This window comes from Malassezia sympodialis, genomic scaffold (assembly GCF_000349305.1).
Source record: "Malassezia sympodialis ATCC 42132 genomic scaffold, msy_sf_16, whole genome shotgun sequence".
NCBI lineage: Eukaryota > Fungi > Basidiomycota > Malasseziomycetes > Malasseziales > Malasseziaceae > Malassezia > Malassezia sympodialis.
The window spans coordinates 138,179-156,823 of NW_017387814.1; the positions used below are offsets into that span (position 1 = coordinate 138,179).

General features: G+C 68.8%; 14 protein-coding genes across 14 annotated transcripts in view; 8 read left to right on the forward strand and 6 right to left on the reverse strand.

Moving 5' to 3' along the window:
• Nucleotides 1-199: 199 nt before the first annotated feature.
• On the forward strand, nt 200-1,088 carry MSY001_2966 (uncharacterized protein; the record flags this gene model as incomplete). Its single annotated transcript, XM_018884848.1, has 2 exons — nt 200-416; nt 643-1,088. The coding sequence occupies 2 exons, from the start codon at nt 200-202 to the stop codon at nt 1,086-1,088; spliced, it is 663 nt and encodes a 220-aa protein (XP_018741467.1).
• A 592-nt stretch (nt 1,089-1,680) lies between these two features.
• On the forward strand, nt 1,681-3,312 carry MSY001_2967 (uncharacterized protein; the record flags this gene model as incomplete). The annotated part of the gene is made up of 1 exon (XM_018884849.1): nt 1,681-3,312. One exon carries the CDS (start codon nt 1,681-1,683, stop codon nt 3,310-3,312), a length of 1,632 nt encoding a protein of 543 aa, XP_018741468.1.
• Nucleotides 3,313-3,441: 129 nt separating this feature from the next.
• Nucleotides 3,442-3,927, forward strand: MSY001_2968 (uncharacterized protein; the record flags this gene model as incomplete). The annotated part of the gene is made up of 2 exons (XM_018884850.1): nt 3,442-3,517; nt 3,545-3,927. 2 exons carry the CDS (start codon nt 3,442-3,444, stop codon nt 3,925-3,927), a joined length of 459 nt encoding a protein of 152 aa, XP_018741469.1.
• Nucleotides 3,928-4,160: 233 nt separating this feature from the next.
• Nucleotides 4,161-5,365, forward strand: MSY001_2969 (uncharacterized protein; the record flags this gene model as incomplete). Its single annotated transcript, XM_018884851.1, has 2 exons — nt 4,161-4,259; nt 4,316-5,365. 2 exons carry the CDS (start codon nt 4,161-4,163, stop codon nt 5,363-5,365), a joined length of 1,149 nt encoding a protein of 382 aa, XP_018741470.1.
• A 2-nt stretch (nt 5,366-5,367) lies between these two features.
• MSY001_2970 (uncharacterized protein) lies at nt 5,368-6,125 on the reverse strand (the record flags this gene model as incomplete). Its single annotated transcript, XM_018884852.1, has 2 exons — nt 5,368-5,978; nt 6,002-6,125. The coding sequence occupies 2 exons, from the start codon at nt 6,123-6,125 to the stop codon at nt 5,368-5,370; spliced, it is 735 nt and encodes a 244-aa protein (XP_018741471.1).
• Nucleotides 6,126-6,214: 89 nt separating this feature from the next.
• Nucleotides 6,215-8,013, forward strand: MSY001_2971 (uncharacterized protein; the record flags this gene model as incomplete). Its single annotated transcript, XM_018884854.1, has 2 exons — nt 6,215-6,239; nt 6,263-8,013. 2 exons carry the CDS (start codon nt 6,215-6,217, stop codon nt 8,011-8,013), a joined length of 1,776 nt encoding a protein of 591 aa, XP_018741472.1.
• Nucleotides 8,014-8,072: 59 nt separating this feature from the next.
• MSY001_2972 (uncharacterized protein) lies at nt 8,073-10,333 on the reverse strand (the record flags this gene model as incomplete). The annotated part of the gene is made up of 2 exons (XM_018884855.1): nt 8,073-10,220; nt 10,316-10,333. The coding sequence occupies 2 exons, from the start codon at nt 10,331-10,333 to the stop codon at nt 8,073-8,075; spliced, it is 2,166 nt and encodes a 721-aa protein (XP_018741473.1).
• Nucleotides 10,334-10,450: 117 nt separating this feature from the next.
• MSY001_2973 (uncharacterized protein) lies at nt 10,451-11,569 on the forward strand (the record flags this gene model as incomplete). Its single annotated transcript, XM_018884856.1, has 1 exon — nt 10,451-11,569. The coding sequence occupies one exon, from the start codon at nt 10,451-10,453 to the stop codon at nt 11,567-11,569; it is 1,119 nt and encodes a 372-aa protein (XP_018741474.1).
• Nucleotides 11,570-11,634: 65 nt separating this feature from the next.
• MSY001_2974 (uncharacterized protein) lies at nt 11,635-12,237 on the reverse strand (the record flags this gene model as incomplete). The annotated part of the gene is made up of 3 exons (XM_018884857.1): nt 11,635-11,656; nt 11,694-12,070; nt 12,103-12,237. 3 exons carry the CDS (start codon nt 12,235-12,237, stop codon nt 11,635-11,637), a joined length of 534 nt encoding a protein of 177 aa, XP_018741475.1.
• A 66-nt stretch (nt 12,238-12,303) lies between these two features.
• On the forward strand, nt 12,304-14,292 carry MSY001_2975 (uncharacterized protein; the record flags this gene model as incomplete). Its single annotated transcript, XM_018884858.1, has 1 exon — nt 12,304-14,292. One exon carries the CDS (start codon nt 12,304-12,306, stop codon nt 14,290-14,292), a length of 1,989 nt encoding a protein of 662 aa, XP_018741476.1.
• Nucleotides 14,293-14,364: 72 nt separating this feature from the next.
• MSY001_2976 (uncharacterized protein) lies at nt 14,365-15,676 on the reverse strand (the record flags this gene model as incomplete). The annotated part of the gene is made up of 3 exons (XM_018884859.1): nt 14,365-14,385; nt 14,412-15,615; nt 15,639-15,676. The coding sequence occupies 3 exons, from the start codon at nt 15,674-15,676 to the stop codon at nt 14,365-14,367; spliced, it is 1,263 nt and encodes a 420-aa protein (XP_018741477.1).
• A 61-nt stretch (nt 15,677-15,737) lies between these two features.
• Nucleotides 15,738-16,569, forward strand: MSY001_2977 (uncharacterized protein; the record flags this gene model as incomplete). Its single annotated transcript, XM_018884860.1, has 2 exons — nt 15,738-16,483; nt 16,551-16,569. 2 exons carry the CDS (start codon nt 15,738-15,740, stop codon nt 16,567-16,569), a joined length of 765 nt encoding a protein of 254 aa, XP_018741478.1.
• Nucleotides 16,570-16,785: 216 nt separating this feature from the next.
• MSY001_2978 (uncharacterized protein) lies at nt 16,786-18,179 on the reverse strand (the record flags this gene model as incomplete). The annotated part of the gene is made up of 2 exons (XM_018884861.1): nt 16,786-17,845; nt 17,869-18,179. 2 exons carry the CDS (start codon nt 18,177-18,179, stop codon nt 16,786-16,788), a joined length of 1,371 nt encoding a protein of 456 aa, XP_018741479.1.
• Nucleotides 18,180-18,233: 54 nt separating this feature from the next.
• MSY001_2979 (uncharacterized protein) overlaps nt 18,234-18,645 on the reverse strand; it is a gene marked incomplete at both ends in the record, with an annotated part of 1,069 nt that continues 657 nt past the window's right edge. The window contains one exon of the mRNA XM_018884862.1: nt 18,234-18,614. Within this exon, the coding sequence (XP_018741480.1) occupies nt 18,234-18,614 (381 nt within the window). The remainder of the gene's footprint in view (nt 18,615-18,645) is intronic.

Sequence of the window (18,645 nt, forward strand, 5' to 3'; positions counted from 1 at the left end):
GCCATGGTGCGTGTTAGGAGGCTGATGGAAGGGTGGAAAAGTACCGACCGAGCTCGCTGGACGAGATTTTGGCGCACCAGCACATTACGGCCACACGTACGTTGTCCGGCTGACCGCAGTGGAAAAGTTCGTCGAGGCGAACCAGCTGCCGCACCTGCTGTTCTATGGGCCGCCTGGCACGGGAAAAACGTCTACCATTATGGCGCTGGCCGCGCGGCTGTATGGAAAGTCGTACCGCAATCATGTGCTAGAGCTGAACGCGTCGGACGACCGCGGTATCGACGTGGTGCGCGGTCAGATCAAGGCGTTTGCCAGCACGCGCAACATGTTCAGCATGCACGAGGACACGTTCAAGCTGATCATTCTCGATGAGGCTGACGCCATGACGCAGGCCGCCCAGGCTGCGCTGCGACGAAGTGCGTCCTTGCGACTAACGCAGTTATGGAGCAGTATACGCGGAATGTGCGGTTCTGTATCATCTGCAACTACGTGAACAAGATCATCCCTGCGATACAGAGTCGGTGCACGCGCTTCCGCTTTGCGCCGCTGGGCGCCGCGCAGGTCGAGCGGCGCATCGATAGCGTGATTGCCGCAGAAAAGTGCGTGGCCCATGCTGACCCAGGTGCCATGTCGAGCCCGCAGCGAAGCAGGCGATCCTCCAGCTGTGCCAAGGCGATATGCGGCGTGCCCTCAATATCCTGCAGGCGTGCCACGCCGCCAACGACATCATCGACGAGGACAGTGTGTACAACTGCACGGGCCATCCGCATCCCAAGGACTTGGAGACGGCGTTCCACGCCATGCTGCAGCAGGAGTTCACCACAGCCTACCAGAGTACGTGGCGCCCACTCACTCCAGCGATCCAGTCCCTCAAGGTCGACAAGGGCACCGCTCTCGCCGATCTGCTCACCGGCATGCATGCGCTGGTCATGTCGCTCGAGCTCCCAGCGAACGCGCGGGCGTACCTGCTCGACCAGATGGCGACGATCGAGTACCGTCTGAGCACGAATGCGTCCGAGCGCGTGCAGCTGTCAGCTCTGCTGGCATCGGTCAAGGTGGCCGTGGAACTGGCGCAAAAGTCATCATAGGCGGCCGCTGCGTTACGATAGGCTCGGCTTGGGCGTCTCCAGGCACGCGCGGAAGGCAGGCTCGTTCAGCAGGGGGCTCAGCCCCTCATGGACGTCGACATGCGCTGGGTGCCTGCGCAGCGCGGCATGCTCGTACTGGTCCAGCTCGTCTTGCCGCTCGTGGACGAGCGCCTCGAGCTGCCGCGCCTGCGCGCGGAGCTCGTCCATCGTAGCACCCCGCTCCCTGGCCTCTTCCCGAAGCGTGGCCAGCAGCGCCTCGAGTGGCTCGTCCGCGGCCGGGGCGCGGCTCGCGTCAATGCGTCCCAAGAACGCCGTGTTCAGCGAGGTGTCCATCTCCTCGCACAGCGCATCGCACTCGGCCAAGGTCGAGTCTATTTTGGCCGCAGCACCCAGGTCAACAGGCGCACCCGGCCCGCCCGGCGGCGCGCTCTCGGTGGCAGGCGGCCGGCTGCCTGGCCCTGCTGGGTCATGGTGGGTCATTGTGGAGGTGACAGCCGGGGCCTGCTAGGCCCAGCTAGACTCGCCGGGCGCGTGGCGTGGCGCTCAGCCCGCTGCGATGACGGAGCCTGGGTCGGCTTCAGGCGTAAAGTCCATGGCAACGACGCTTACACTGAACGAAAACGACGAATCGGCCGTGCATGGAAGTGCGCCGCATGGGGCCCTCACGCCCGCCGACGAGTCGAGTCCGATCCGCATTGTGGATGCGATCTCCTCGTCGGAGTTCTCCAAGACGTCGTACATTGTGTATGTGATTGTGTCGCCTGGGCACGAGTCCAAGCGGCGGTACTCGGACTTTGAAGCGCTGCGCGAGGCGCTTGTTGAGCTGCACCCGACGCTGATCCTCCCGCCGCTCCCGTCCAAGCACACCCTTGTGGACTATGCCACGAAGCAGGGGCGTGCCAAGTCGGACCCGGCGCTGCTGGCGAGGCGAAAGCGCATGCTCGAGCGGTTCCTGCGGCGCATTGACACGCACCCTGTGCTGCGTATCGATGTCGTGTTTCGCCGATTCCTGGACGCGCGCTACACCTGGCATGAAATTACGCGGCTCCCGCCGCTCTCTACGCTGCCCAAGAACAACCTGGCGGCGCCGCCGCAGAACCCCGCGGACCCAGATGCACCGGTGTGCTACTCGGTGCTGCCGCTGCCGCTGCACCCCGGCAAGTTGGCGGCGCCCCACAAGCGGTTCCAGGAATCCGAGGCCTTTACGGACCGCTTCCAAACGCACATGGGCCATACCATGGAGCCTGCGAACCGGCGGCTTATGCGTCGCTGGTACGATATCGCCGCCGACATGGCGGACATGGGCGCGCTCTTGAATGCGCAGAGTGTGGCGGAACACCACCGTGCGCTGGCCACGGCGTTCGAGCGAACGGGCCAGGCCGCCGATACAAACTACCTCTCTCTCACCGAGATGCTTGCCGGCTGGGAAGCGCAAATCGCCGAGCCGCTGTACGAGTATACCCAGTACGCATCGATTCTGCAGCGGATCATCAGGTGGCGCCATCTCAAGCACCAGCAGTTTGAGCTAGCGCAGGAGATGTTGGAAGACAAGCGCCGTCGTCTCCACGAGCTGGAGCGCATCGAAGCCAACTCGGCGCGCCTGATGCAGGCGCTCGAGAATGGAGGACACGGCCTCGTGCCGCGCGCCACGCCTGTCCGGGCCGCGGCGCCCACCGTGTCCGTGTACGGCCGGGCGGCCGAGGACGAGGAGGACGAGGAGGAGCCGCCCGCGGCTGCCGAGCCAGAGCCACCGGCGCCTGCGCCCAAGCCGCAGCCGGCCGCGCGGGCGGACGCGTCGGCGCCGGCGCCGGCGCCGGCCCCGTCCCCGGCCCGGCGGGGATTCCTCGGCTCGCTCAGCGACTCGCTAGCGCAAATGATGGACATGAACTCGGACAGCACGCGCCAGAGCTCTATCTCTCGTTTGCGCGAAGAGACAATCCTGCTACAGGAGGCGATGGATCTGACTGCAAAGGACCTGGATTTCTGCAACCGCACGATCCAAGCGTCGCTGGACCGGTTCCAGCGGCTCAAAGTCGCCGACTTTCGGCAGCTCATGCTCGACCTCGTGCGGCTCCACCGCGACATGTGCGCCAAGAACCTCGAGGCATGGCGCGCTGCGAAGGAGGCCGTAGATGAGGTGGGGCCCGATGCCTGGGCAGGGATGCCCGAGGCGCACCTGGCGCCGAAGCGGCGGGGGCCCCATGCGTGGAGGCCAGATGCATGAGGCGGCTCGATCACCGCTTGCGTGGCCTTGGCAAGCTTGCGCCACCTCCACATGTGGTAGGGATAAAATCGGCGGTCGAGACGGTGGCGGTTGTTTTCCGTTAGCTTGATCGCTCCAAGTACCTAGGCCATGCAGATTTTCGTAAAGACACTTACAGGGAAAACAATTACGCTGGAGTGTGAGAGCAGCGACTCGATCGAGCATGGTGTGTGATACGACGCTAACGACGCAGTCAAGACGAAGATCCAGGACAAGGAGGGCATTCCGCCGGACCAGCAGCGCCTGATCTTTGCGGGCAAGCAACTGGAGGATGGACGTACCCTGAGTGACTACAATATCCAGAAGGAGAGCACGCTGCACCTTGTCCTGCGTCTGCGCGGTGGTGCGAAGAAGCGGTGCCAGCATGGCGCCGGCACGGAAGGGGCGTGCCGCGACGCGGCGATCCAGCTTGTTGGCCAGTGCCCGCACTGCTCGCTCCTGTTCTGCGGCAAGCACCGCCTGCCGGAAGCGCACAAGTGCATCAACCAGGAGCAGATCCGCCATGCCGCATTCACGGCGAACAAAAACAAGCTAGAGAGCGAGCGCACGTCGGGCACGCGTGGCCTCGTGCACTGATACCCCACGCTCTATGTACGGGCCCATAGAACCTGCTCTGATACCTTGGCGTGTGTGTGGCCCCAGCGCTCATGGCGCACGTGATAGATAGGCCGGTGGTACGGCAGGGGCCGGTCGCCGGCGGCTGCTACGATTCTCCATGTCGACGACTGAGCTGTGGAGCCATATCAAGCCGGGACCGCCTGATGCGTACGTACAAGCCCCTTACATGTAGGATCCTGGCGCTCTCGGACATGTACGCAAAGGACCCGAACGAGAAAAAGGTGAACCTGGGTATTGGAGCGTACCGCGACGAGCACGGCAAGCCGTGGATTCTGCCGGCCGTGCAGCAGGTACGTACGCGAGTGCTCACCCGTAGGCCAAGGAGCAGCTGATCAAGGACCCGCAGGCGAACCACGAGTACCAGCCGATCTCGGGCTTCCCGCCGTTCAACGCGGCGGCGTGTCGTCTGCTGTTTGGCGAGGACGCGGCGTCGATCAAGGAGGGCCGGCTCGTGGTGAACCAGACGATCAGCGGCACGGGCGCGAACCACCTCGGTGCCATGTTCCTGCACCACTTTTACCCGTTCCCCAACGGCGAGAAGAAGATCTACGTGACGGACCCGTCGTGGCCGAACCACTTTGCGATCTTCAAAGCGGCGGGCGTGACGCCGGCCCTCTTCCCGTACTATGATGCGCCGACGCGCTCGCTCGCCTTTGACAGGATGATGGGCGCGCTGCGCGACATGCCTGACGGCTCGGTCGTCTTGCTGCACGCGTGTGCGCACAACCCCACGGGCGTGGACCCGACCGAGTCGCAGTGGCGCGATATCGCGGAGGTGTTTGCGAAGAAGCGCCTGTTTGCCTTCTTTGACTCGGCGTACCAGGGCTTTGCGTCCGGCGACCCCGCGAAGGATGCCTTTGCGGTGCGCCTGTTCGAGTCGCGTGGCGACATTGCGATGCTGGTGTGCCAGAGCTTTGCGAAGAACGCCGGCCTGTACGGCGAGCGCATCGGTGCGCTGCATGTGCTCACGGGCTCGCCGGAGCAGGCCCAGGCCGTCAGCAGCCAGCTGAACCTGATCACCCGCAGCGAGATGAGCACGGACCCCGTGTACGGCGCGCGCATCGTCCACAAGATTCTCACGGAGCCCGAGCTGCGTGCCGAGTGGAACCGCAACATCCAGACCATGTCGCAGCGCATCATCTCGATGCGCCACGCGCTCTTCGAGCAGCTGACGCAGCGCCTGAAGACGCCCGGCACGTGGAACCACATCGTCGAGCAGACGGGCATGTTCTCGTTCCTGGGCATCGACGAGGAGCAGTGCCACCGCCTCGTGACGGAGGGCCACATCTACCTCGTCAAGACCGGCCGCATCAGCATGGCCGGCCTGAACCCCGGCAACGTGGCGTATGTCGCGGAGTGGATCGACCGGGTCGTCCGGGAGCGCGCGAATCTGTAGGGCTAGTCCGCCCCCGCTGCAGCCTCCCCCACGGGCCGCGGATCCCACGGCTGCGCGCACTGTGCGCACGTAGTGTGCCCCGCACGGTAGGCGTCCGCGCACGACGTGTGCACGGCGCCGCGGCAGCCGTGCGTGCGGCACACCGCGCCGACAGTCACGATCGTGTAGCACACCATGCATTCGAGCACGCCCCCGTCCATCTCGTTGCGCAAGTAGGTGTCGAGCTCCACGAGCGCGCGCAGCGAGAGCGCGTAGGCGCCGGTGCGGCGCGAGAGGACGAGCCACCCGCGGTGCTCGAGGCTGCGCAGCAGCTCGTTCGCGGCCTGCTTCGTCATCGGCGGCTGCATCTGCGAGGCCATCTGGAGCGCCTGCGTCGACGGCACCGCGAAGCGGTAGTCAGGCGCGTGCACCACGGCGTCGACGAGGGCCTTGATGTACTGTAGCTCGGCGGGCGAGTGCGGCGTCGCGAGCTCGGCCAGCGCATCGGCCTTTGCATTCGTCAGCACGACGAACGGCGCTGCAGACACGGGGTCGTGGCACGTCCGCACATCGAGGCCGACCGCCGCGACACGCGGCTGGAGCGCCGCGAGATCGTCATCGAGGTCCGGCGGCACTGCGTCAGCCCAGCGCACGTACCTTCGAGCGCACCACACAGCTCCGTGTACAGCCGCACCAGCTCGGCGCGCGGCACGATGCGTCGCGAGAGCAGCGCCTGCACGAGCGCCTGCTGCAGCGTCGCGCGCGGCGCGGGGGCCACCATGGTGGTCGTGGTCGGCCGAGTGGGACACGTGGAGGTCGGGCGCGAAGATCGGTGCGCGCGTGGTGCGCCGGGCTGGCACTGGACCGACGATGGCCGGGGACGAGAGCTGCAAGAGTACGTGCGTGCTGCTGACCCAGTCACTGCGAAGCTGGCCAAGGCGAAGGCGGAGGGGCGCACATGGTGGAGCTTTGAGTACTTCCCGCCGCGCACGCCGCAGGGCATGTCGAACCTGCTCGACCGCATCGAGCGCATGGGCAAGCTCGGGCCTGAGTTTGTGGACATTACGTGGAATGCAGGCGGGCGCACGTCGGACCTGACGACGCAGCTCGTCAAGACGGTGCAGGCGTACTTTGGTCTCGAGACGTGCATGCACCTGACGTGCACGAACATGCCGCGGAGCAAGATTGACGTGGCGCTGCGCGAGGCGAAGGACTTTGGGTGCCGCAATATTCTAGCGCTGCGCGGCGACCCGCCCGCGTGCGGGAGCGAGTGGGAGCCGCATGCGGCTGGGTTCGCGCACTGCCACGAGCTGGTGTCGTACATCCGCGCGAACTACGGCGACTACTTTACGATCGCGGTGGCCGGCTTCCCGGAGGGCCACCCCGAGGCGACCGAGGGCCCCGAGAAGGAGATGGAGTACCTGAAGCAGAAGATCGACTGCGGCTCCGACTTTATCTTTACGCAGATGTTCTACGACCTCGACACGTTCGTCGACTGGGTCCGCCGCGTGCGTGCCGCGGGCATCACCGTGCCGATCGTGCCGGGCGTGATGCCGATCCAGAACTACGGCGGCTTCTCGCGCGCCGTCGCGCGCTTCCGCGCGCACGTGCCGCCGCACTTCCACGCGGCGCTCGACCCCGTGAAGGAGGACGACGAGCAGGTGCGCCTCGTCGGCACGCGCCTCGTCGGCGACATGTGCCGCAAGATCCTCGAGCACCCTGACCTGGACATCCACGGCCTGCACATCTACACGATGAACCTGGAGCGCGGGAGCCGCATGCTGCTCGAGTACCTGCAGCTGACGCCGAGCGTGCAGCAGCTGAACCCCCTGCCGTGGAAGCCGAGCCTGACGCCGAAGCGCCGCGACGAGCGCATCCGCCCGATCTTCTGGGCGAACCGCGCGAAGAGCTACGTGAGCCGCACCGACGGCTGGGACGAGTTCCCCAACGGCCGCTGGGGCGATGCGCGCTCGCCGGCGTACGGCGACGTGGACGCGTACGGCATGCACCCGCGCCTCCAGAAGGACGAGGCGCTGGCGCTGTGGGGCGCGCCGGAGACGCTCGAGGACCTGCAGCGCCTGTTTGTGCGCTTCTGCGCAGGCGAGCTCGCGGCGCTGCCGTGGAGCGAGACGCCGATCGCGAAGGAGACGAGCAAGATTGGCGCGCAGCTCATGCGGCTGAACGAGCGCGGCTTCCTCACGATCAACTCGCAGCCGCCCGTCGACGGCGCGCGCAGCGACGACCCGGTGCACGGCTGGGGCCCCAAGGACGGCTACGTGTACCAGAAGGCGTACCTCGAGTTCTTCGTCGCGCCCGCGCAGCTCGACGAGCTCCTGCACCGCATCGAGGCGCACCCCCAGATCACGTACCACGCCGTGAACGCGCACGGCGACATGCGCACCAACACCACGTCGGACGCGCCGAACGCGGTGACCTGGGGCTGCTTCCCCCACTGCGAGATCATGCAGCCGACGATCGTCGAGTCGATCTCGTTCCTCGCGTGGAAGGACGAGGCGTTCGAGCTCGGCCGCCGCTGGGCCGGTCTGTACGAGCCCGACTCGCGCACGCACCAGCTGCTCTCGCACATCTTCGACACGTACTTCCTCGTGAACCTCGTGCACAACGACTTTAAGCAGGCCGACGCCATCTTTGTGCCGTTCCAGGCCTAGGCGCGGCTATCGGATACCCTCAACGGACCAGCTGCAGCATGTGAATAGATTCAACTCAGCTACAAAAACAGCGACTTTTCCTTCAGGGCGCGGTACCCAAACGTGTCCCAGTCGGCCGCCTGGACCCACAGCTCCTGCATCGTGTCGAGGTGCGCAAGCACCGCGAGCCCCTTCCACGCGAGCGACGCAGGATCCAGGTTGCGCGGCGGCGGGATCACCACCGCCTCCGGCGCCACAAAGTGCGCCGGCACACGCACCGCCGGCGCCTTTGCACTGTCCGCTGGCGTGTAGTGCTCGGCGAGCAGCATCGACACGCGCGCCTCCAGCGCCTCGCTCAGGCCCGCGATGCGCGCCGCGCCGCCCGTGCACACAATGTTGTTCGCCAGCCGCCGCAGCCGCTCCTCGCAGCCGGGGCCCAGCGCGCCCTCGCGCGTGCCCGTCGACGCCAGCAGGCTGTGGAACACCGCGCGGTCCAGCGGCGTGCACGCCGCCTCCGACACGACATCGAGCCCCTGCGATGCGGCCGCCGCGGCCGCCGCCGCACACTTGGCCGCCTGCGTCGCCATCGCGGACGTCTGCGGCACTGCGAGCGCGGCCTTCGCCGACTTGGCGGCATCCGGCGCAGGCGACGGGCGCGCCGATCCGTCGCCCGCGTCCGGCGCCGGACTCGCGGCGGCCGCCGGCTCGGCCGCCCCGCGCGCAGGATCGACATGCGCGGCAGCTGCGTCGGGGAGGCGCGAGCCGAGGCACCCCAGCATCGCGAGCGTCGGCGTCACGTCCACGGCTGCGTGCGCAGACAGCTCCGCCGCCTCGTCGCCGCCCAGCGACGCGTTCGTGGCTGTGAGCACCGCGTTCGGCTCCGGCTCCTCACCCGCGACTGTGTCGGCCGCAGGCGCCGTGCGCGCGCGGCGCGGCAGGCGCTTGTCCGGCACGACCGACGGGTGGAAGAGCAGCAGGCCAGCGAGGATCGGCTCGTCGTACAGGCGCAGCGCGTACTTGTGTGTCGCCGCGCCAGGCAGGTGCACGAGGAAGTCGAACAGATTGAGCCCGACCTGGCTCGGCTGCAGCGTGACGAAGCGCTCCTTGAGCTGGTCGAGCAGCTGCGCGTCAGCGACGCGCGCCGCGAGGTCGCACTCGTGGTACGGGAAGCTCGAGCCACGCAGCACCTGGAGGAAAAAGGCGGACATGTCGCGCCCGCCGTACGAGAGCGTCACGCGCGTCTCGGGGAGGACGAGGCCCTCCTCGACGCACGCAATGCCGATGCTCGTCGCGCCGAGGTCCACGACGCACGCTGCGCTGAGGCCCGCGCCAAACGTGGCGCAGAGGCCCTCGGTCTGCACATGCAGCGCGGCGAAGCCCATGTGCCGCATCAGCACATGGCCGAGCGCACGCACGTCGCTGCGGGAGAACGAGTCGGGGACAAGTAGGAGCACAGAGTAGCGCGGGAGCTCCCTCGCGGGGATCCCCAGGCCTGCGCTCGTGAGCGACGCGCCGGCGGCGTCGCTCGGCGGCGCTGTGAGGGCGTGCGTGAGGATGTGCTGCACGTCGTTGAGCAGGACCTCGACGCACGCATCGCCGTACGTGTCCGCGTAGCCCTGCACATTGAGCATGCCGCGCGCCCAGGGGCGGTGCAGGCGCCACCGGGTCGGCCGCCCGTCGGAGAGGGCGGCGAGGCGCAGGGCCGCCTCGCCCACGACGACCGCCTGGTCCGCCGGCACGTCCGCGTCGGGGCGGAATCCGACGTCGTATACGTCGTTGTGCTCTTCGACGCGCTCGGGCTGCACAGACGCATTGTAGCTGTTCGCCGACTGCCACCCGTTGCTCACGGGGCGCAGCTTGTACTGGCGCATGATCATGCGCAGCTCGGCGCGCAGCGGCTCGAGCAGCGGGTCCATCGACTCGGGCGCAGGCGCCGAGGCGCTCGGCGGCGTCTCTGTGGCCATGCGCCGCGCCAGCACATTCGGCACGACGGTCGGGTACAGGTCGGTCGCGCGGCCGACACGCACGGCGTCGGAGCCGATGTGCACCACGAGCCGCCGCGCGACGGGGTCGTCGCCGTCGGCGTCGTCCGCTGGCTCGGGCGCATTCTCCGCGTCGTCCTCATCGTCGCGCTTCACGCGCTTGCCCGGCCGCCCCGAGCGGGCGACCCACGTCTGTGCCTCGGTCTTGAGATACGACGACGACACATCTGCGTGAGCCACAGGTACCTACTTTTTGCGTTCACGAACGGCGGCGGGTGGAACGACGTGTACGCCCACGGCAGGTCGCGCGTCTCGTCCGCCGGCGCATTCGGCGGCAGCACCTGCTTCGGACGCCCCATGCCGGCCGTCGTGCGGCGAGCGGCGCGGCGCGGCGCACGTTGGCTGAGCGGCGCTTAGTCAGGATGACGCGGTGGCGTGACGGCCCACGCGGTGTTTACGACTCCGCCACCACCGAGATGTTGCGCACGCTGAGCCGTCCGGGCGTGAAGCACGTCCTGTCCACGCCAAGCCTGCGGGCACATGCATCGGCGATGGAGTCTGTGCCTCCGATCCACACGCGCTCGCTCGTGTCGACCGTGCTGCTCACGGCCGACGGGTACGAGAGCAAGCAGGTCGTGGAGCTGCGCGCGCTCCTGCGCCAGCGCGGCCTCACCACCTCGGGCCGCAAGGCCGAGCTTGTGCAGCGCCTGAAGCAGAGCGACATGAAGCGCGCGGGCTCGACGCTCGCGGTCGCCTCGCCGGGCGCGCCCAAGGCCCCCCGCAAGCCGCGCGCGAGGCGCGGCGCGGACGCCGCCGCCGCCGCCGCCGAGTCGAACCCGTCTCCGTCGCTGGAGGCCGGCACCGTCGTCAGCCCCAACACCGGCGCGGATGGGGCCATCGGTGCCTCGTCGCCGAACGCGGACGCGCCCGAGCCCAGCGGCGGCAGCGCGCCGGGCCGCCCGGTCGACGCGGCGCCCCAGGCAGAGAACACGTTCCAGGTGGTCTTGCCGTTTGAAGAGGCGCCCAAGCCGGCGCCGCAGTACATCCCGAGCATCCGCATGTTCGAGGCGCCGACGCGCGACTTTAGCGACTCGTTCAAGCCGGACTGGCATGTGCCGCACGTACCGCGCGTGCATGCGATGGGCCACGAGCCCGACCTGTCGCACAATGCGAGCCTCTCGGTGTCGGAGCGCGAGAATGCGCCGGCGCCGCGCAAGAATGCGCTGCTGGAGATGGCCGAGGACGTGCTCCCGACGAGCGTGCACCGCGCCCTGAGCGAGCGTGCGAGCGCGCTGCAGGCGTCCGCGCAGGGCACGCTCTCGAGCCTCGTGAGCGACTACGCCCGGGCGCTGCCCGTGGACGAGTCGGTGCGGTCGTCGCCGTCGCACGCGCGCCCGTCGTCGCGCCGCCCGCTGAACGCGCAGGAGCGCTCGGGCGCCTATGTGCTGGGCGGCATCGTGCTGACGGGCTTTGCGCTCGGCGGCCTGGGCGTCGCGCGCGAGCGGTCCGAGGAGGCGCCGGCCGCGCGCGTATACGAGCCGCCGCACTACCTGCGGGGAGGCGGCGTGGTCGGCGCTGGGCAGCGCAAGGTGTAAGGCTATGTAGTTACAGGACGCCTGGGTCAGACGTGGACACGTACCCTTGGTGCTCGGCACATCGTTCATGCCGGTGCGTGTGATGGCCTCCTTGAGCGCGAGGGCCGTCGCCTTGAAGGCCGACTCGGCCTTGTGGTGGTCGTTGCTGCCATGCAGCACATCCACATGCAGCGTCACGCCCGCCTCCGTCGCGAAGCTGTGGAAGACGTGGGGGATCATCTCGCAGCTCAGCTCGCCGATCTTCTCGCGCGTCAGCTGCAGCGACGTGTGGCAGTACGGCCGCGACGACAGATCGACCACCGCGCGCGCCAGCGACTCGTCCAGCGGCGCATGGCCCGTCCCGAAGCGCCGCACGCCGCGGATCGGGCCGAGCGCCTGCTTGAAGGCGGCGCCCAGCGCCAGCGCACAGTCCTCGGCCGTGTGGTGGTCGTCAATCCACAAGTCGCCCTCGCACTTCAGCTCCAGCGACAGGCCGCCGTGCTTGGCGAGCGTGTGCAGCATCTGCAGTAAGCCGGCGCGCACGCCCCACGTACGTGGTCCAGAAAGCCAATACCCGTCTCGACAGAGATGCGCTGCGGCGCATTCACAGGGTCCACATCCAGCGATAGGTACACGCGGATGTTCGTCTCGTTCGTCAGGCGCTCCAGCGTCGCTTCCCGCAGCGTCATCGTCAATGGCCACCGGCGAGGCGCGCGGTGGAGGCACGTGAGGCGCGCCGCGCCTCGTCCACGACCATGTCAGCGCGCCGCGCGGAGATCGAGGCGAAGCGCGCGAAGCTCGCTGAGCTGCGGCGCGCGCGCGAGGAGCGCACGCGCAAGATGCAGGCGGGCGCGGCGCAGGTCACGCCGACGTCGGCGGGGGCGCCGGGCGCCACGCAGTCCGTCGACGAGCTGCTGGCGTCGCTGCTGCCGCCGAAGGACGAGGCGCCGCGGCCCGAGACCGATGCGGAGGCACCCCCGCCGCCCGCCGCACCGACCGAGGCACTTGCCGAGGGCCCGCCTGCGCCTGCGCCGCACGCCGAGGCCGCTGAGCGGGCTCAGGCAGACGCTGAGCCCGCCCAGGCAGGCGCCGAGCCCGCTCAGGCAGGCGCCGGGCCCGCCCAGGCCGGCGCTGCTGCGCCGCCGCCCGAGCGCATCCTCTACTCGAAAGAGGTGCAGACGGATCCTGCGCCCGAGCCGGCCGCGCCCGAGCCGTGCCCGAGCGAGGACGAGGCGCCGAGCGCCGAGCGCCCGGCTCTCCCGCCGGACGAGCCGCGCGCGCCCGCTGTGCAGGCGGCCGCGCCTGTGTCCGACGACTTTACCGAGTTCGTGCAGACCAAGTCGATGATTATGGAGCGGATCCTGGACGAGCCGTATGACGTGCTGACGGACTATACCCATGTGCCGGCGGACCGCGACGAGGCCGCGCCAGCGTCGATCCAGCTCGTGTGCACGTTCCACAACGATACGTGGCTGGCGACGCGCTCCGTGACCGACCTGGACTGGTCCGCGAAGCACCCCGAGCTCGTCGTCGCCGCGTACAACCGGAAGCGCGTGCTCGCGCAGGACGGCGACCACGACGGACTGGTGGCGGTGTGGAACATGCATGTGCGGGAGCGCCCCGAGTTTGTGTTTAGCGCGCCGTCCGACGTGGTGTCGGTGCTGGCGTCGCCGTTCCACCCGCACCTGATCGCCGGCGGCACGTACAGTGGGCAGGTGCTCCTGTGGGACACGCGGCACCGCGACGTGCCGGTGCAGCGCACGCCGCTGGCGTTCGCAGCGCACGGCAGCACGACGCACGCAGCGCCGGTGTACAGCCTGCGCATGATCGGGTCCGCGCACGCGCACCAGCTGGTGAGTGCGTCGATGGATGGCGTCGTATGCACATGGTCGCTCGACATGCTCGCGCGGCCCCAGGAAAGCCTCGTGCTGACGAACCCGCTGCATCCGCGCCGCGCCGAGGTGTGCGTGACGTCGCTCGACGTCGCGCCGCGCGACACGTCGCGCTTCCTCGTGGCGACCGAGGAAGGCAACCTGTTTGGGGCCCAGCGCTTTGACCGCGCGGGCGTGCAGGCAGGCCTCGACACCTCGCGCGTCTATGTGGGCCACAGCGCGCCCGTGACGCGGCTCGAGTGCCATCCCGCGCAGGCGCGCGGCGAGGCGGCGCCGCACGGGCTCTCGGGCCTGTTCCTGACGACGAGCATGGACTGGACGTCTGCGCTGTGGCGCATGGACGCGGCGCCATCGCCGTCGCCGCCGTCGGGCGCCTACCACTACCCGCACGCGAACCCACGCATCGCCACGAGCCAGCGGACGAATCCACTCGCCTTCCGCGCCAGCACGAGCACGCCGACATGGTCGGCCATAGCGCCGCTCGTGCGCTTCGAGAACCAGCACGACTACGTGATGGATGCGCGCTGGCACCCGCAGCACCCCGCCGTGTTTGCACAGGTCGACGCCAGCGGCCAGCTCGACGTGTACCACGTCGGCCACAGCCTCGATCGCCCGCTGCTCACCCTGTCGACGCCGTCCGCGCGCGCGCTCAACCGCGTCGCATGGGACAGGCGCGGGACACTGCCGGAGCACGGCGCCGCCGTCGCGCAGCGGCTCGCGACCGGCGGCGTCGACGGCCGCGTGCATGTGTACGAGGTCGCCGAGACGCACGTCACCCCACGTGGCGACGCGGACTGGGCGGCGATGGCGCGCGCGCTGCAGCAGGCGCCGCCTCCGGCGGCCCTGCGCTAGGGGGCCGCGGCCCGTGCGCCGCAGGCGGCGGGCGCNGTGCCTCGAGCATGGAGAGTGGAGGAGCGCGGGTATCTACGAGAGCTGGCCCTTGATCTGGCGTGAGTCGGCGGCATACGTACGTCGACCTTGCGGAACCTGTCGGCGGCGTGCGTGAGCGCCTCCTGGGCGTTCTTGGTGTCCCACTGGGCCTCGTCGAGGGGGGCGGAGCCTACGTAGACCGCGGCGCCCATCGACTGGAGAAAGTCGTGGGCGCCCGTGGCCGTGTCCCAGCCGAGCTGCCTGGCGACGAAGGCGAGCGCGCACGACGGGCGCATCGTGCGTGCGAGGATCAGAAGGGCGTGCACGCGCTCGCGATCGACAAAGTGGTCCATGACGCGCGCGTTCATGTTGGGCGCGGCGTGGTACAGCTGGAAGAACGCCGCGTAGTTCCCGGCGCGCAAGGCCGCGCGCACCTGCAGGGCATGGCGCACGGCCGGTGCCGCCTTGTCGTCCTGCGACATTTCGGCCATGAGTGCGTGTACGTCGCGCTGGTGCCGCGTGTGCAGCAGGTACAGGATGCGGTACGCGAGGAACTCGTGCACCGCGCCGGGGAGGCCGAGGGCGTAGAGCGAGCGCAGCTGCGACTGGCACTGGTTGTACTCGCCGAGGTCGCCGCGGTCGAGGGCGATGCGCGCGTGCGTCTCGTAGACCTGCACGGTGAACTCGTTCTTGATGCGCTGGACGGTCAGGTCCTGCCGCATGCTCTTGAACTGGTCGCAGATGTACGCGTAGTTCCCGTCCTGCGCCCACCTGCGCTTGAGCAGCGCGAGCGTCTCGCGCAGCGTCGCGAGCGGGCGCACCGTCTTGGGGTCCGGCGCGGATGTGAGGCGCAGGTACGGCTTCTCGAGCTTCGTCGACGTGCCCACGACCGTGTACTCGTCCCAGTCGACGACGTTGGGGTCGGGCGTCGCGCCGCGCGAGCGCGGCGGCGTCGGCGCCGCGGGGCCGAGCAGGCGCCCGGCCAAGCTGGTCGACGCGAGCGCCGAGTGCATGTCCGCCGCCTGCTCGCGCTCGAACGCGGCCTGCTCGGCCTCGAAGCGCCGCTGGCGCTTCTCGCGGCGCGCCGCTTCCTCGCGCACGTTGCCCAGCGGAGACGAGACGGTCTGCCGGTCGTGCGCGCGGCGCTTGCCCTTGGGCTCGAGGCTCGCCAGGCGCACGCGGCGCCAGTCCTTGGTGTGCAGGGAGCCGTCCTGCACGGCCTGGAAGATGAGAGCCTTGAGCTCGTTGCTCACCGCCGCGCGATTCGCGTCGGTGCATGCGCCAAAGGCATGGCTGGCCAGCTCGCTGGGGTTAGGACGGGCACGTACCGTAGCGCGGGCGGCCAGTCGCCGCTGCGGTGGGCCATGGTCGTGGGTGGAGCCACGTGGGGCGCGGCTCCACGGGCGCCGACGTTTTTTACGGCGGCCATGACTCGTGCGTTCCAAGTGCAAGTGCCGTGCACGTCTGCGAACATTGGCCCTGGCTTTGACGTCGTGGGCCTGTCGCTGTCGCTGTACCTGACGCTCGATGTGACGATCGACCCGAGTGCTGCGCACAAGGAGCCGGTCCTCGCGTATTCGGGCGAAGGCGCCGCGGATGCGCCGCTGAATCCGTATCACAACCTGATCACGCGGGTGGCGCTCTATGTGCTGCGCGTGAACGAGATCAAGTCGTTCCCGGCGGGCGTGCGCATCCACGTGCACAACGAGATTCCGTTTGGCCGTGGCCTCGGCTCGTCCGGCGCGGCCGTTATTGCCGGCGTGCTGCTCGGCAATGAGCTGGGCGAGCTGCACATCAGCCGCGACCGCCTGCTCGACTATGCGCTGATGATCGAGCGCCACCCCGACAATGTGGCGGCGGCGCTGATCGGCGGCTTTGTCGGCTCCTACCTGCTCGAGCTCACCGGCGAGGCGGCCGCCACCACGCAGGTGCCGCTGAGCGAGGTCCTCCCTGAATACCCCGAGAACTGCAACGAGTCGTGGGGCTACGATCCGCCGGTGCCGCCGCGCGGCATCGGCCACTACATCGAGTTTGGGTGGGCCAAGGAGATCAAGGTCATTGCGATCGTGCCGCACTTTGAGGTGCTCACCGCCGAGGCGCGGCGCGTGCTGCCCGACTCGTACTCGAAAAAGGACCTCGTGTTCAATCTGCAGCGCCTCGCCGTGCTCACGACGTCGCTCGCGCGCTCGCCGCCCGACGTGAACCTGATCTTCCAGGCGATGCAGGACCGCGTGCACCAGCCGTACCGGAAGCACCTGATTCCCGGCCTGCCGCGCCTGCTCGCGTCGGTGACGCCGGCGACGCACCCCGGCCTGCTGGGCATCTGCCTGTCGGGCGCGGGCCCCACGATCCTCGCGCTCGCGACGGACAACCTGCCGCAGATCGCCGACACCCTCTGTGCCGAGTTCGCGAAGGAGCACATCGAGTGCGACACCAAGTTCCTCGAGGTCACGGAGGACGGCGCCGTGGTGCGCCCTATGTAGCCGCCGACCACGTCCGTACCAATGTGTCCATGTATGCCTTGGCCGTGCGGCACAGCGCCTCCTTGTCGAGCTGCATGCGCGCACGGTGCGCCTCGTGCTCCTGTAGCACGCTCTCCAGCTCGCGCTCGACGCTCGTCGCCTCCTGGTTCTTGATATCCGCGAGCGCGTGGCGCTCCTTGCGCAGCTTCGATACCTCGGCGAGGCGCGCCGTAAGCGCGTCCATCTGCGCCTGCCGCTCCGTGCGCTTCTCCTCCAGCTGCCGCCGCGCACGCTCGAGGCGCTCGGTAGCCAGCTTCACCTGCCGGTCGAGCACCTCGAGGCGGTGCGCGAGCGTCGGCCGCTCATGTGTGTAGGTCGCCAGCTGCGCACGCGTCTCCTCCAGCGCCCGCGCCTCGGCCGCTGTGCGCTCCATGTCCGCGGCGACCTGCTCCATGGCCGCGATGGCCGCGGCGACATCCGCGTCCAGCTGCTGCAGCACGTCGACCTTCGCACCGAGCTCGCGCGCCTTGCGCTCGCTCTCGCCCAGCGACGCGCGCTCGCTCTGCAGCTGCGCCTGCATGTCGTCCACGTCCCGCCGAATGTCCGCCGGCTCCGTGGCGAGCCGCGACTGCAGCTTCGCGAGCTCGGCCGCGACGATCTGCAGCTGGTACTGGATGTCCGTCTGCCTCTGGACGGCCTCGGCCTTGTCGCCCTTGAGCGCGTCGACCTCCGCGAGCAGACGGCCCTGCTCCTTCTTCATCTGGAGCAGGCGGTCCGAGTGCGCAAGGTTCTCGTCGCGCAGCTGCTGGACGCGCGGCTCGTCCGCGCGGCGCTGCGCCAGCACACTCTCAATCGCCTGCTTGTCGCGCGCGAGGCCCTCCTCGAGCTCCATGCGCTGGTTCTCCAGCGCCTCGGTCTCCAGGACCAGCTCGTCAAACTCGGCGAGCCGGTCGGAGCGGAAGCGGAAAAAGTTGACGAGTGCGGACATGTGCCGCTTGAAGCGCTTCGCCGTCGGCCGCGTCAGGTCCTGCAGCTGAAAGTCGGTCACCGTGGCCGCCTCCATCATCGTGCGCCTGCGTCAGTGTGCCGCACGTACACTTCGCGGAAGAAGAGCAGCCACGCTACGCCGTCCTCGAACAGCTCGCGATGCTCTGTGTTCGCGCAGATCTCGTCGCGCTGCCGCTCCAGCATCTCAGGCATGGTCCCGGCGAGCGTATCGAGAAAGGCCATGTAGACCTTCTGCGCCATGGCCCCCTGCGGCTTGGCGACGTCCTCCGCGGTCACCGCGAGGTTCATCTCGTGCAGCACAGAGAGCAGCTCGTCCGTCTTGACCGCCGGGAACGACGTGTAGTTCTGGTCCGCCGGCGCGCCCGCAGGCCCCGGCGCACTCGCGGTCGGCGGCGCCATGCGGCAACATACACCGACGCGCGCGCGCGCGACGTTTGTATCACGTGATCTAGACTACGGGGCCGCGGCGCCTACGAGGGCCTGGAACTCGCCCGAGGCGATCATCTCCTTGAGGATGTCGAGGCCGCCGATGAGCTCGCCATGGACGATGATCTGGGGGAACGTCGGCCAGTCGTTGAGCACCTTGAGGGTCTGGCGCACATGTTCGTCCGAGAGGATGTCGTAGAAATCAAAGTCGACGTGCTGTTCGCGCAGAAGCGCCACCGTCTTCTGGCTGAAGCCGCAGCGCGGCATGTTGGGCTGGCCCTTCATAAAGAGCATGACCTTGGAGCGCGTCATGAGCTCGCGGCACCGGCGCTCCGTGTCCGCCGGCGCCTCCTGCGCGCCCTGCAGGTGCGCAGGGAGCGCATGCGGCCGCGCAGGGTCGTCCACCGGCTCGGCGCCCGCGGCCGCCGCGCCGCCCGCC